The sequence below is a fragment of the Mytilus edulis genome, chromosome 2, assembly GCF_963676685.1.
Source record: "Mytilus edulis chromosome 2, xbMytEdul2.2, whole genome shotgun sequence".
NCBI lineage: Eukaryota > Metazoa > Mollusca > Bivalvia > Mytilida > Mytilidae > Mytilus > Mytilus edulis.
Genome location: NC_092345.1, coordinates 4,284,885 through 4,300,191, shown reverse-complemented (window position 1 = coordinate 4,300,191; position 15,307 = coordinate 4,284,885). Strand labels below are relative to the sequence as shown.

Genomic DNA, 15,307 nt, shown 5'->3' with positions numbered 1-15,307 from the left:
AATACTTAGAAAAAAATGTCAACTTTAAAATAAAAATTCCGAGATTTTCGAAATTTCGAGTTTAAAAAAAGTCGAAACTTTGAGTTAACCTAAAGTCAAAATTTTGAGTTTTAAAAAATTCGAAATTTTGAGTTTAAAAAAAGTCGAAATTTTGAGTTTAAAGTCGAAATTTTAAGATACATGTAGTAGAAAGTCAAAATTTCAAGTTTAAGTCAACATTTCGAGAGTTGAAAAGTCACAATTTCAAGTTTAAGTCAAAATTTCGAGATTTGAAGTGTCAAAATTTCGACTTTGAAAAAAAAAGTTCAATGCCAATTTTAGTTTTTTTACTATGTCCCTAATACGCTTCCGTAAGTAAATGACTATGGAATCAAAATTAAATTGACTGAACTAAAACAATAATAATGATAAATCTACAAAATAAACTTATAATGGAAACTTTTTTCTTGATTATCGATAAATGTACAATTTTGGTACCTTCACGATACAATTTAAATATTGAAAATGGAGAAATTACGTTATTCAAGATATAGTGGTAAAATCATTTTCTCTCATAATTTTTAGAAGATGTCGAAACAAAGCTTATTCTTCCTTTTCAAAGATGTCAAGAATATGTGACGTCATCATGCATGGTCGCTATTTGTCATGACGTCACAATAGAACATCCACAAGAAAACAAAACAATTTGACGTCATAATTAAACTTCGATCGATCAGTTACCGAGAATAAATATTTCTCTAAAGATAAAAGATAGATCTAGAAATGGGGAAAATAGCATGGAAATAAAAGTAAAGTGCCTATGATTGTGAGAATTTTTTATTTTTTTTTAATTCAACTTCGGTGTTTTTGAGGTTTTTTATATATACAAAAAGAAGATTCATGAGAAATCCATTAATACCATCAAATAATCATCCTATAGAGCCAGATGAATATTTAAAAAAAACACTATTATGTGCGCACCGATATCGTAGTATTAAAGCCGATATTGGTATCCCAGCGTACTCATACAGATACAAAACCAGAGAATTGATAAAAGAAGGGAGAAAGATACCAGTGGGACATACAAACTAATATGTCGAAAATAAACTGACAAAGCCAGTTCTAAAAAAGAAAAAGACCAATAGAAAACAATAGTACAAACATAAAATATATATACTGAGCAACAGATGAAGTACTAGTAGATAAGATAGTTATAAGTCACTTCTCACACATAAATTGAAATTGTAGGTGGCATTGCTCATCATCCCATGCATAGCCGTCTAAAGTCCATACGGAGCCGTCATTATAAAACTTAAAAAATGCCAGGCAGTGTTGATCTTGATAATAATTGTTTGGTTGGTTCGGTCCCCAAAAAGTTGGTTGAATCAGCTTTTCTGTTTCTTCTTGCGAATAATTGTTCCACACCCATGTACCTTCAGATTTCAAGTCGGTTCCTCCTAGCCATATTGAGGTTGCATCTGAAATGTAATAGCTACAATAAATATATTTCTATTCCAATTAAAGGGTACGTGATGTGCAAAAACTTTATACCAATCATTTTTTCTATACTTGAGAGACAGTCACAGTTTGACCAACTCATAAGCATATTAAAACATATTCTTTAAAATATTAACAGACACATATTCTGCATTGGTTACATTTAAATATGTTTTGTACTATATTATAGTTCTAAATATTTACTAATGTGATCAAATAATTTTCAATACCCACAAGTTTGTTTAACAAAAGATCAATTGAACTTGGCACTTGTGTTTAACGCTTCGAAGTATTTACAACTGAATTTTTTTTCATCGTAGAACTCCCTTCTCAAACGATTATAAAAAAGACATTCATATCTAATACAATGAAAAAAAATTACGAAAAGATAGCTTTTAGACAAGGCTTTGAGAATTTCAAAAGAAAAGATAGGGTCAACATACATTTTTTTCCGGCTAAAATACAAAAATGGAATATTCCATGTAGATTCCTTCAGAAAATGCATTGTTACCTCCCCTTAAAATACCAATTAAAAAAAACCAATCAAAATAATATACACTTGTAAAAATATTAATATTTATAAGGTATATCCTTATAAATTGGTTCTTTTCAATGAAAATTCACATTTGTTATCAGCATTCCTGCATCAAATTTTCTAGTTTGATTGAAAATCTGGACCTTAGCATCTCTTTTTTTATAATCCAAGATGGCGAATTACACCCATACCACCTAAACGATGGAAAACAATGACGTTTACACATAGATACCATGACGTAACATAAAGACAGTGCTAACGCGTATAAGTACAAGTATAATTTCCGATTGATACTGTGATAGTTTCTATTAATCCTCAACATACTCGAGGCCGCGAGCCTATGCAATAAAAGTCTCAATGAGCAATGTATTAATTAAGAAAATTTTATATGAATCACACATAAATTTATCACTGAATCAAGTTGCGTTTGAAATTGTAATCCTTCTTTTAACTCGTCTGGAAGTGTTGTAGTATTATTCTAGTGTCAAGGAGGTCCCTGTATTCATTTCAAGTTGATATATATATAAGTGTAGAGAGTCGTTCAAACTCGGAATCTTTGTATTATTTTTTGGAACGGCAATCAGAAACATTTTTAATCTGTGTAGAATCTTTCGTGACGGGTTGATACGGAATGTTGTGAATGCGCTGTGGATTTTCGTCGGGTTTTTCCATAACTTTTCTTTCAAGGGACTCTAATTTCTCAAACCTTCTAATATCATGATCCTTTCCTTTGTGACTTGTTAATACATGGATCATGTGTAAATCCCAGAAGTGGTCTGCTTCAATGAGTAATGAAATTTCAAAGCTATTTTCCTCTGACAAAGGTTGTGCTAGTTTTAGACCCTTCAAATAATGTAGTGGCTGTGAAATGCACCTGGCTTTATTCTGGAACGGCGCAGCTATAGTAGGTACAATCAATAAATGACTGTAAAGGCATTTTTCTCCCTAAGTCTGCTTCTTAGAATACTGTGGTCTTATTTATGTGACGAACATTCTTGTCCGAATCTCTAAAGACCGATTTTGTTAGGCTTTCCTTTCCGTCTGGCTTGATGTTCAACTAATCTAGTTGCTTGATCAATTTGGTGACGGCGGCTCTATTACAGTTCGAATATACTATCGTCGAATCCATTTTGTATCCTGGTCATGGCACCAATCTCGTGGTCGTATATTGAAGAATGCGTTGTGTTTATGTATTTCAAAACACGTCTATACAAATGGATGATTTAGTGCTAGAAAACAATGACAATTACATATAGATACCATGACGTTACCTATAGACAGCGCTAACACGTATACGAACTCGTTTTCCTACAAGCTATTCTTTACATAATAAAATGACAAAATAAATTGACCAAAAGTATATATAATTCAATGCAGTGGCAGTTATACATGTTTTGAAAACATTTTTCAATTTCACAGTATAACTTTTTTTTTTTAAATAGAAGCTAATAGAATTATGTTCCAAAAAACAGTCTAGAAAATAGTCATAAAAAGCTAAAATGTTAAAGGTTTTGTGTTTTTTTTATTATTTCAACGTAAAAAAAAAGATTTATCAGAATAGATACTGGAACCTTCATTCAATGTTTAAGAAATCAAAATAATTTATGATCAAATAAGCCGTATGGAAATGTTAAATAATGTCCGACAAAAAATGCGCAAACTAAAATATAATACTTGTATCTTTTTTAAGAATTTATTAAGCCAATAATAAGACTTACTCAGTAAAATCGAAACACATTTGCAAACTTTGTAACTGATATTGAACATGAAAAGTCTCAGAATAATAATTATTGTCTTTCAAATAATTTTTGTTGCATACATATCTATATTCCATTTGCATAAATAGAACGTATGCTTTAAATATTAGATAAGTAAAATAACAAAAAAACCTAACTACGAGTGAAATTTTAAACGGAAAGTTCCTAAGCAAATGGCCATCTCAAAAGCTTAAACACATCAAACGAATGGATAGCATCTGTCATATTCCTGACTTGGTATAGACATTTTCTAATGTTACGAAACGTTAACAATTACTGAAAGGGTTAAGGTACATCTTTGGACAATATTCCTCAGGTTTCATTCTTTTTTGCAATTGTATACCTAATATGATGCAATGAATGATACTCTTGTACAAGTCAATTCCATGTATTGCCATGAGAGTGGAACGTCTCAAAATATACTTGTTATGAATCATTAAACATTTGATAGTCTATCTTAATAATTTAGTATGTAAAACATATCTATGTATCATATATCTATTGAAAAAGAAAAATATCAAAAATACCGATCTTCGAGTACAATTCCCAACGGTGAGTCCTTTATCAAATGGAAAAATCAATACACAATGAATGAATAGAAAACAACGATTGAAAAGGTCAAAAGAAACGATTGTCAATACTATCTAAAAGGATTATTAAATTATCATTGTATATTCATGTATGCCCTTTGGAGAAAAGAAATAAAATGAAATGATTAAAAATATTCACATGTTGAATTCGGCAGATAACACTCTTGCAGCCAAACAAAAATTAAAAACAAATGCAACAAACTTTGAGCTCAACTGGTTAATAAGGAGATAGTTGACCAGCAAAGACTAAATGATGTTAGATGTTAGTTACTTGGTGACACCAATAGTTCTTTAACGATAAGAAAAGAGGGGCGAAAGATACAAGAGGGACATTCAGACTCGTAGATCAAATATAAACGCTTTAACTAAAAAAAAATAGACAAAGACAAAGACAAACAGAAAAATAATAGTACACAAAACACAATATAGGAAACATATAAGATTAAGCAACAAGATCAAACCAAAAACTGGGGGTTATCTCAGGTGCTCCGGATGTGTAAGCAGATCTCGTCCTGAGGGTTATCTCAGGTGCTCCGGATGTGTAAGCAGATCTCGTCCTGGGGGTTATCTCAGGTGCTCCGGATGTGTAAGCAGATCTCGTCCTTGGGGTTATCTCAGGTGCTCCGGATGTGTAAGCAGATCTCGTCCTGGGGGTTATCTCAGGTGCTCCGGATGTGTAAGCAGATCTCGTCCTGGGGGTTATCTCAGGTGCTCCGGATGTGTAAGCAGATCTCGTCCTGGGGGTTATCTCAGGTGCTCCGGATGTGTAAGCAGATCTCGTCCTTGGGGTTATCTCAGGTGCTCCGGATGTGTAAGCAGATCTCGTCCTGGGGTTATCTCAGGTGCTCCGGATGTGTAAGCAGATCTTGTTCATATTCGGCACCCATCGTGTTGCTCATGTTATTACAAACATGGTAAAAATCCTAACTCGGTAGGTCACATATCCGATATCATCTGTGAAACTGATATTCCATAATGGTCAACCAACTCGTAATGGCGTCAGTAAAATTTACGAAGGGAGGATTTCAATTGCACCATTTGGAACTCTTGGTTTAATTTCTTCATTATAAGCAGGAACTCTCTATCAAATAAACTATTAAAGGTAATACAAGCCGGGGAATATCTTATTACATGGGGGATATGTTCTCCGTATACAGGCCCTGTCGGGATGCTACATAGAAATGGAACGTTCACAATACCGAAGCTGAAATCGTCTCTGTTTTAATCGAAAGTGCTTCGTGAGAGTAACTTACCACCAAGCCGTCTGATCATATACTCATTCTCAGAAATACTTGAAACTGTCGCCAATCTTCCTCCCCATGTCTCACAAAACTCCTGCAAATGTTGAAATGTTGAATAAAATAGCATGAAAACTCACTAGTAATTGCCCGTCATTACGTTAATCTGAAGATATTCTAAACCTTTTAACCTACACTTGCTCATCAGATGTCTTTCGATATTAATTGTTTGTGTCATTTGCTAGTGTGGTTACCATTTAATCATCAGTTAAACTAAGACATTTATCTGTTAGATATGGTTTCAGTAGACTGACCTTAACCAGTAAATGCACCTTCTATACACAAGGTTATATAATGTATCATTCGGAAGCTTATGATCTCTTCTTTTTGTTCTTTTGTTTTTTTCTCCGTGGTAAATAACAAGTCGTACGGTGCAATTTCCGTGAAATCAAGATCAAGGGTCAATGAGGGACCCTTTATCATACACAGTATGTAAGCAACATTATAGATTTTGTTTTTCCTATCTTGAAGTAATGTTTGCAAATTATTTAGAAGAGAGAATTTAATTCAAAAGTCGTTTGTATCTTAGCAACTTGACTTAGATGGAAATACTCACAGGTTGTTTGTGTCACATACCTTTTTAAAAATAATCTTCTTCTAAATCAAATCAAATATTTATGGACAAAAATGGAACCGCCTTTTTAAATATAGAAGAAGTTATATTTAGATAATATGAAATAAACTTAATAAAATAAAGAAGCTGAAAATCAACATTTAACTGAAATACTCAAGAACTGTAAGTCTTTCCTGTTTGTTATTATAAACAATTATATATCTTATCTGAAATGAAAACTTGACAACTATAGACAAAGAGCTAATACATAATGAGGTACATGAATAGGTATCACCAGCCTAGTAGTCAGTACTTCGGTACTGGCATGAAAATACGGATTTTTTGTGTTATTAAAATTTGCTGTTATAAAATGATAGAATTATTATAAATTAAGGAATGTATCTCCCTCATGCAAAGCTCTGATTCCTTTCACGGATTTGGTTATACTTTTTGGACCTTTTGGATTATAGATCTTCATCTTTTATATAAGCTTTGGATTTCAAATATTTTGGCCACGAGCATCACTGAAGAGACATGTTTTGTCGAAATGCGCATCTGGTGCAAGAAAATTAGTACCGTTAATTTTATTGTTCATCATGTATCATACAGCTGCAGTACGATGAATCTCTCTTTTTTAATATCGACTAGTGGAAAAACAAAACAAAATTTGTTAAAGATACAAAGCTTATATGTGTGTACACAAGACGCAGGTTTCGTCTTCCAAATTCTCACCAGTGGCGCTCAAAACAAAATAAGTCATTGGCAAAACAATAGAATACAATAATGAGTAAATCAAAAACACTGTCAAATAACGTATGAAGTGGTAAAGAAGCTTAGAATTTAATCCTGTACTTAAATAGTGCATAGGTACATTTGCTAGAAAGTGCAGAGCAAACACACAATTCTATGATCCTGGTATCTATGATGAGTTTATTCGGTATGTAATTTGTCCTGGTTTTTTCAATAACTTGAGGACATCATTGAAAAATTACTCGTATGGTGAGGACTGGTTCACCAGCAAAAAAAAGATAAAGGTAATAAGGAGAATAAACGCCATCAAACTTTATTTTTCCAGTAGCGTATAACAAGTTGACGGTTCATAACATTATATATTAATTTGAAATACTACAATACGGTAAATATACCTTAGCTTCATTCCATGTCTTCTTCATTTCAAAGTATTCTTTTTGTACTGAAAATAAATATAACAAAACGTTTACATTACCTGCACTTGTTTGAAAATGAGATAGAAATTTGAAAACCTGAAATGTTTTGAAATATTTAATAGACCCGTATAGCAATGTACGTAACATATTTCATATTGATATTCTTGTAATTGTTATAAAATACATCAAATAACATAATAACAAACCTAATCTCAATTTATATCAAATTTTTAAAATGTACCTTTGATGTCATTTTTTATGGCGTTGATATATATGTGTGACACACAGTTCGTAATTATATTATGATGTGTACTGTACTAAATTAATATTAGGCATTCGATGTTATTCTATGATTAACATATCTCAATGTACTGTATATTATTTATTTATGTGTATCTCTGCCCTATGTATTTCTGCTTTTATTTTACTGTATACCTTTCATGAACTGTTTTCATTTAAGCTGTATATTTAACATAACCATACAGCGCGATGTTTGGCTAGTCTTAAACTCAGATTCAATCCACCATTGTCTCTTAAAATGTTCTGTATTAAGTCAGAAGCATGGCAGTTGTTATCTAATAGTTTGTTCCTATGTATGTTGCATTGTCGTTTGTATTTTGTTACACTTCAGTGTTTTTGTTGTTTCCTTGTTTTCCTCTAATGGTTGATGTGTTTCCCTTAGTTTTAGTTTGTAACCTATGCAGATTTGTTTTCTGTCAATCGGTTAATGACTTTCGTTAAGCGATATACTACTGTTGCCTTTATTTGTTGTAAACGTTTTTAATATTAATTATGCATATCAACTTAAAGACTATATGCGAGATTTAAAAAGTCTGATGACAATATAAAAACTGCTCCGAAAGTTTCAGATCTAACATTGATGACTAAATTTCAGATAACCGTTTATTGGTTTTGAAAAATGTGTTTCTTGGAGTTAGACCATATTCATTGACTTTCAAAATGAAAAAACAAAATACCGTTGCACTTTTTTTACGACTGACAATCATTCATTTTCGTATCTACAAGGTTTTTCATTCAAATGAAAATACGACCATTTACGATGCACAACATATATGGACTTAACATAATATGCCACAGAGTCATGGGTTTCTTACCCCGATGAAGAAAGGATAAAACGTTGCTACCGATAAATTAGACTGAATTATCATATTAGAAAATTGAAATTGACAGCGGTTTATGTAATTTGTAGTGACGAAATATACATATCTATATATATAGTTCGTAAGATTAACTTTAATTAGTAATAAGTCTTATATGATTTGCATATCTATGAATACTTAAATTGGATTAGTCAATTAGATTTTGTTCCTTCTTTTACACTTCAATAAACCATGTATCAAAAAGTACTTTCGTACTCTTCACTATTCATATGTATGTAGGGATTTAGTGATTTCCAGCAAATTGAAAATGAAAAAAATCTACATTACAATTGTTTCTGTTGTAATGCATATATAACAAAACGGAAATAATGCTTTAAAGCTTCAAAATGTATGAAATTTAAATTAGAATAAAATTCCGCAAAAATACATGAATGATTAAGCGAAATTCGTACTATATTTGGCCTTTTAAACATTTTTTTTATTCGAGCGTCACTGATGAGTCTTTTATAGACAAAACACGCGTCCTGTGTGAATATAAAATTTCAGTCCTGATATCTGTGATGAATTTATTTACAGTCACTGGGTTGATGTCACTGCTGGTGGAGTTTTAATTCCCCAAAGGGAAGTACCACCCCAGTAGTCAGCACTTCTGTGTTGACTTGACTTATGATTGGTATGTTCATAATTATAAATTAACTGTTAACAAAACTTTGAAATTTTGAAATACTTATGCTTTTCTACCTCAGGAATAGATTACCTGAGTTGTATTTGGCAAAACTTTTTGGAATTTTTGGTCCTCAATGCTCTTCAACTTCAACACCTGTTTGGCGTTAAAATTTCAGTCCTGATATCTATGATGAATTTATTTACGTCATGGCAAAACACGACGTCATACGAAGGCAAAAACTTTCAAGCGAAAGATTTTTCGTTTCCTGTACCCTTCAAATTCTGATAATATCTCATAAAGATAAGTTTTTTTTAAGTAAGTGCTATTTCATTTAAAATTCAGTTGCATTTATAGAACATATATGGATTTTGGAATGTCAATATAGCGGCCAATTCCTTAGTTACGACCTGTCAATTGTGCATTTGATGGTAATTTATTGTAGTTTTTACACCAAAAAAAAATGTTTATTCAAAATCGCGATTATTTGGCTTAAGAATTATAAGGATAAAACACAAAAAGTTATTGATGTGTAAACCGGGGTTATTACTTACAAGTTTGACATAAAAATCCTTCGGACTTTTATTCAGTTTTTGAGTTAACCGACCCGGTTTACACGTCAATAACCTCTAGAAAAAAATGTGTTTAATCCTATATCATTACACTAATCTTTGTTTAATTCATATTAGAAATTGCTTGATTATCAAAATTCTGTTTCACTTTGAGTTATGATTCAATTTTTGTAATTATGTCTACTTAAGAGTCAACTTTGCGGATGTTTAAATCTTCTCAATATTGTTAAAAATAAAGCCAATCAAAAAAATGAAGAAAACGCATGATCTCCAAAAGGAACTGGTTTTTATTCCCTCTGCAATCGGTGTATACCCCGTTATCAAAGTATCACAATCCAATCAGAGATATGACTAAATCATCTTCACATAAAACAATTAGACTTGAAAAGATACGCAGACTGCAAAAACATATCAGTTGTGAAATTAAAGGAAAAGTCTTCTCTTTGAATAAATTCAATATCATGTATATTTCATATGCCCAGACAGAAAACCAAAAACATCGACATTTTGTTTAGTTTTATATCAAATTTCATTTCAAAACTAGAATTATAACAGAACTGGTATTTCAACCACAACGAATCAATCCCTGTCTGGCTTTCATAACAAGAAGAGCTCATTGATGACCTTTGCAGTCCTTTAAAACAATATCAATCTTGCGAGCCTTGTATGAGTAATTGACTTCGTTGTAAACTTCCAAATATAAAGAAATATGTGTTAACCAAAATACCAAATACCAAGGTAAAATCAAAAAGGTAGAAGTCCATAAAATCTAACAAATACTGGATTAAAACTAATTTTATAGCAAGGTAATCCTCCAATTCAGTTTTTAATTGTTGTTATATATTAAATTGTTTTATTAAATTGTGTGACTATAGCATCCAGTGATTTTTTCCCTAGACATTATGTTTTAATGTTAATTGAATGGCTTCCGTGAGCTTGCATTGTAATATAGCAGAAATTAAGTGGTCTAGAAAGTAATGAAACATGCAATTTCTGAGAGGATGAATTTAAATCGTTTGAACAACTATTTGTATAAATGACAAAATTTTTAATATGGTATTTGAAAAATTCTTTTTACAACTATTGAATATTATTTGTTTGATTCAACTGTTATAAAGAACCTTTTAGCATCATTGAAATGTACCGTAAATTGAAATTTAGACCCCAACTCCTTCTTCCTTAACAATCGATAAAAAACCTGTGATTTAAATCTTTTTGGAAGAAGCGTATTCAAACGGAGAGACTATTGATTAAGATAAACCTAAATCCGACGAGTTACTTAATTTACGAATAAGGCCATAAAAGCCCTTGACGAGTTGTTGATTATGATTTATTGTTGATACGTTTAAGCTAGTAACAAAAAAATCATTTAAATTAAAAAATGTTTTCAAAGTTGAGTATGCTTTTAGCAATAACCATCTTTAAAAGGCAGAATATTGCCCCCAAAACAGAATAAAATTTAAAGTATTTTTTCGTAGAGACAAACATGATCAGATCATATGAATTTTAGTCAATTTGGTACATAAATGTAAACAAGACATATTTATTATGATTTAATGCATTGTAAAACACAAAATTACTTACATAGTTTTATACGAAGGATTTTCCAGTCACTTTTTATTTCTGTTTTATTATAACAATAATCCGTGCCAACAAGATAGCATTCCTTCGAAGATATGTGATAACTAGCCGCACAGCAGACACCATTTGAGAGACAACTCGATGCGCAAGCACCAAAGCTCGTTTCCACGATCTTAGTCGTAGGTAAAGGTACAAATTTTGTATTTATCTCTATCTCATAACTTTGTTGTCTCAATTCAAATGAATTCAAAATAGTATTTGTTGTATAGATTATACATAGTACGCACATTACAGTCTTTTTCTCCATCTTTAAAATCATTTGCAAGTTTTTATTTTGTTTGCATTATTTTATCCATCAAAGACAACACACTAAACTTAAATGAAATGATACGATTTGTGGAAAATAAATGCTGCACTTTGTAAATTCATCTGTTTTACAAGCCACGCCTATCTTAAGGAGATATATAATATTCATAGATCTTTTGTTTCGTTGACGTGACGTAACTTGGGAATGTTACCATTGATTATTGCATTAAAGTCAAAAGACTTGCTTTCTCTTTTGAATTATATAACATTTGTCATGGCTGGTTTTTTTTTATAGTTTGCATTGTGGTATGAGTTTTCCCCATTGTTGGAATCCGTTCGACGACATGTAATCGATAACTTCCAATTAATTTGGACTCTAGTGGGAATCTTTCTAATTGTGACATTTTATTTTTGAAAGCATGCAAAACAATTTTATTTTAATTCCTTTCATTGTCTGTTGTGATCGATTCGATATTTTTTCAAAACAGTCAAAACAACGAAACAAGTGAATTGTTGTGTTATAAGCAAACTAACATGACTTTTTTAAAAAACACATTTTCCCACCTTTTTATGAAAAGGGGATGTTAGGAATAAAAGGAGAAACTAGTTGTGTTTGTATCACGTGGTCATTTAAACATGCCTCTGAATCCAAAAAGACATGTTTGTACTTTTTTATGAAAATTTAAGAAAAGTTAACAAAACATTTGTTCCGGTGTAAGAAGATAGCTGACTTTATAATGCTTTTAAAAGCGTGTGTTTTTTAGTTACATTTCGATGAGATGTGATAGGTATATTTTTTGAAATTTTCAATTGCCAATGAGACTATTTTGAAATTATTCATTTCTAGCAATGTACCAACTTCAACTGTCTTTAGAAATTTTTTCCGATCATGTTGTTGTTTGGTTTATTTACGCGTCGTTGTCAATACAAAGGGAATGTGGTGCCATTGTAATACATTTGAGATGTTTTTTTTGGATTTTGATTTTGCCATTGGATTAGGGACCTTCAGTTTCGAATTTTCCTCGGAGTTCGGTATATTTTGTTAAAAATACAAACCCCTTTTAAACCGATATCTACTATTGAAAGTAACCAACATAACAATAATAAGTTTTGTTAAACCTTTAAGGAATCGGTTTTTGCTTTACTTCTTGAGCTATAATGGAAATTCGAATCAAATAATCTGTGATACACAAAACAGGTTCATACTAAATAAAGGCAACAGTAGTATACCGCTGTTCAAACTCATAAATCCATGGACAAAAAACAAAATCGGGGAAACAAACTAAAACTGACGGAAACGCATAAATATAAGAGAAGAACAACGACACAACACTACAATGTAACTAACACACACAGAAACGGACCAAGCATCAGACAAAATCCCACGAGAATAACAAATATAACATCAAAACCAAATACATGAATTTGGGATAGACAAGTACCGTGACACGTCTTATCGCAATGTCAATTTACACTCAAAAATAAGAGAAAACCAACGAACTATAATATAACAATGGCCATATTCCTGACTTGGTACAGGACATTTTTAAAGGAAAAAATGGTGGGTTGAATCTGGTTTTGTGGCATGCCAAACCTCGCACTTTAATGGCGATGTTAAATGTTAAATACTAATTGATATGATATGGAGGATATCGATAATGAAAGATAAATTTCATCTGTTTTGCTGAGTGCGAATTTGCATTGCTATAATACATAATTGGTTAAAATGTCAAAAATAGGGGTTCAGCAGTCTACATTGACTTACGAACTTAATCAAATAAAAGTATGCTGAGGATACCATGGGAAAATTCATAAGTCGAACGACATACCACAAAACGAAAGTCGACGGAAAGACAAACAAATATACAACAAACAAATGGAAGTGTTTAACGACCTTGACTGATGAGCGTTTGAATAATTTTGTGCCATCGGTCAGGAACGAGTGGTGGTCGCCATTTTGGAGGTCGCCATCTTGGTTTTGTGAGTTCTTTTTGGTTTGTTTCCTACTTTGGTTGTTATTTCTTTACAACGACTGCTTTCAGGGCCAGTTTGGTCAGCTTGGCAGCCCGCTAGCCTCAATAATGGAGTACTGGTAGATAAGTCGTAGTGGTACTTTGAAAGATGACAAGAGGGTTATCAGGACCAAAGTCGTGAGGCAGTGAAATGAAGGTCAATCATCTAACACCTAGGATACAGTCCTCGGACGTTAATCGGCATAACACTCCCCCATGATACAATGGGTTTTGGAGTGCATGTTAACGCGGGAGACGGTCCAACTACTGCGTTTACTGTACGGCGTTGGATTGGTTACTTTCATCTAAAGTAGCAAGTCGTTGATCATCTAACTGTAAACCCTCATAGAAGATAGCGGGTAAAGGAGAGCTGGCCCAGCACGTCCATTCAGCTGTAATGACTTAGACGTGACTGGATTGTGATGGAAATATATAAAGCACTGCTTACAAAAACTTATAACTGAACAACACGAGCCCCACAAAAAAAGTTTGGGTGATTCCATCTGGTCAAGAAAAATAAGCATATCCGACACTTCTTGCGGCACTCGTGTAACAATTTTTCAAGACATACAGTAATATATATTAATGATATGTATATATTTCAATCAGTACAGTTTAACTGATATAATTTTGTAACACACATTTATGACTTTTGGTTTTGTACAATTTAAAGTTTTCTTTGATAATTTAAGCTGGGTTTATCTCTTTTCTTTTGGTGCTTAGTTTGGAATTGATGCTATTTGTTTAAATCAATTTTAAACCTTAAATCTAAACTAAGATTGGATGAAATATCGTTTATTCAGAATCCTCTATACATCCGATTTTAATTTTGCTGAAGCTCTAAATGCCATTGTCATCAACATATAGTATGTATGATGTATCATCATGGTATTTAATCAATTTTAAGTGATCCGTTGCTATTATATAATTTTTTATATGTAAATTGCTTAATGCTAATAACTTTCCTTTTTTTTTCAGAGATAATCAGCTACTTAGTATTACACTCTTATTTGAATTTCTATGCTTGAATTTAATCTTACTGACATTTTTTTGCCGTCTTATTATGTAGCCCATTACTTATTCTTGTAATCTGTGCTGATATATTATACAATATTGAAAAGAAAAATAAAAAGCAGGAAAAGATTTTAAGTGAATGATATGAATAGATATTCAGATTGTTAATGTGTCTAATGTTTCTAATGGTAAGTACTTAAATTGATTCAATACCAGTTCTGTCAGTACAGAAAGTGTATAACATTGGTTTTTTTCTCGAATACGATAGCCCATGGTAGTCAAACGAATGGCTGCATTGACCGCTTGTCGTGTATGATGTATTATATGCAGTCACGTTATGTATATGAGAGAGCGTACACACTGTGCCTAAACCACACCGGCAAAAATTGCTCGGACTCGATGGTATCTAACATCCGGCACAATGACGGAACATCAATAGACTAAAAAAAAGTCGGTTTCTCCTTATTTTTTCTATTCTTTTTTATGATATCGAAGAATATATATACATATACAACTATTTTCTATTGTGAGATGCAATATTTTCTACAACCGTTCTATATTAACGGAGAAATAAGTAAAAATGCATGTCAAAATGACGAATTGGGTGAACCTTGCCTCGAAGTTGTTTAATTTCTCGTTAAATTGTTCAAATTGTACGGAAA

General features: G+C 31.9%; 1 protein-coding gene across 1 annotated transcript; it reads right to left on the bottom strand.

Moving 5' to 3' along the window:
• Positions 1 to 800: 800 nt before the first annotated feature.
• LOC139510454 (C-type lectin mosGCTL-7-like) lies at positions 801 to 11,755 on the bottom strand. Its single transcript, XM_071297036.1, has 4 exons — positions 11,317 to 11,755; positions 7,355 to 7,401; positions 5,612 to 5,693; positions 801 to 1,457 (listed from the first exon to the last, which is right to left on the bottom strand). Exons 1-4 carry the CDS (start codon positions 11,630 to 11,632, stop codon positions 1,198 to 1,200), a joined length of 705 nt encoding a protein of 234 aa, XP_071153137.1. The 5' UTR covers positions 11,633 to 11,755; the 3' UTR covers positions 801 to 1,197.
• Between the last annotated feature and the right edge of the window lie 3,552 nt (positions 11,756 to 15,307).

What these genes read in the sequence shown, in the direction of transcription:
- LOC139510454 (XM_071297036.1), bottom strand. Translation starts at nt 11,632, where the DNA reads ATGATTTTAAAGATGGAGAAAAAGACTGTAATGTGCGTACTATGTATA. An exon ending in AATCCTTCGTATAAAACTAT is followed by an intron (nt 7,402 to 11,316) that starts GTAAGTAATTTT and finishes ATTTATTTTCAG; the next exon opens with TACAAAAAGAATACTTTGAA. An exon ending in TATGATCAGACGGCTTGGTG is followed by an intron (nt 1,458 to 5,611) that starts GTAAGTTACTCT and finishes ATTACATTTCAG; the next exon opens with ATGCAACCTCAATATGGCTA.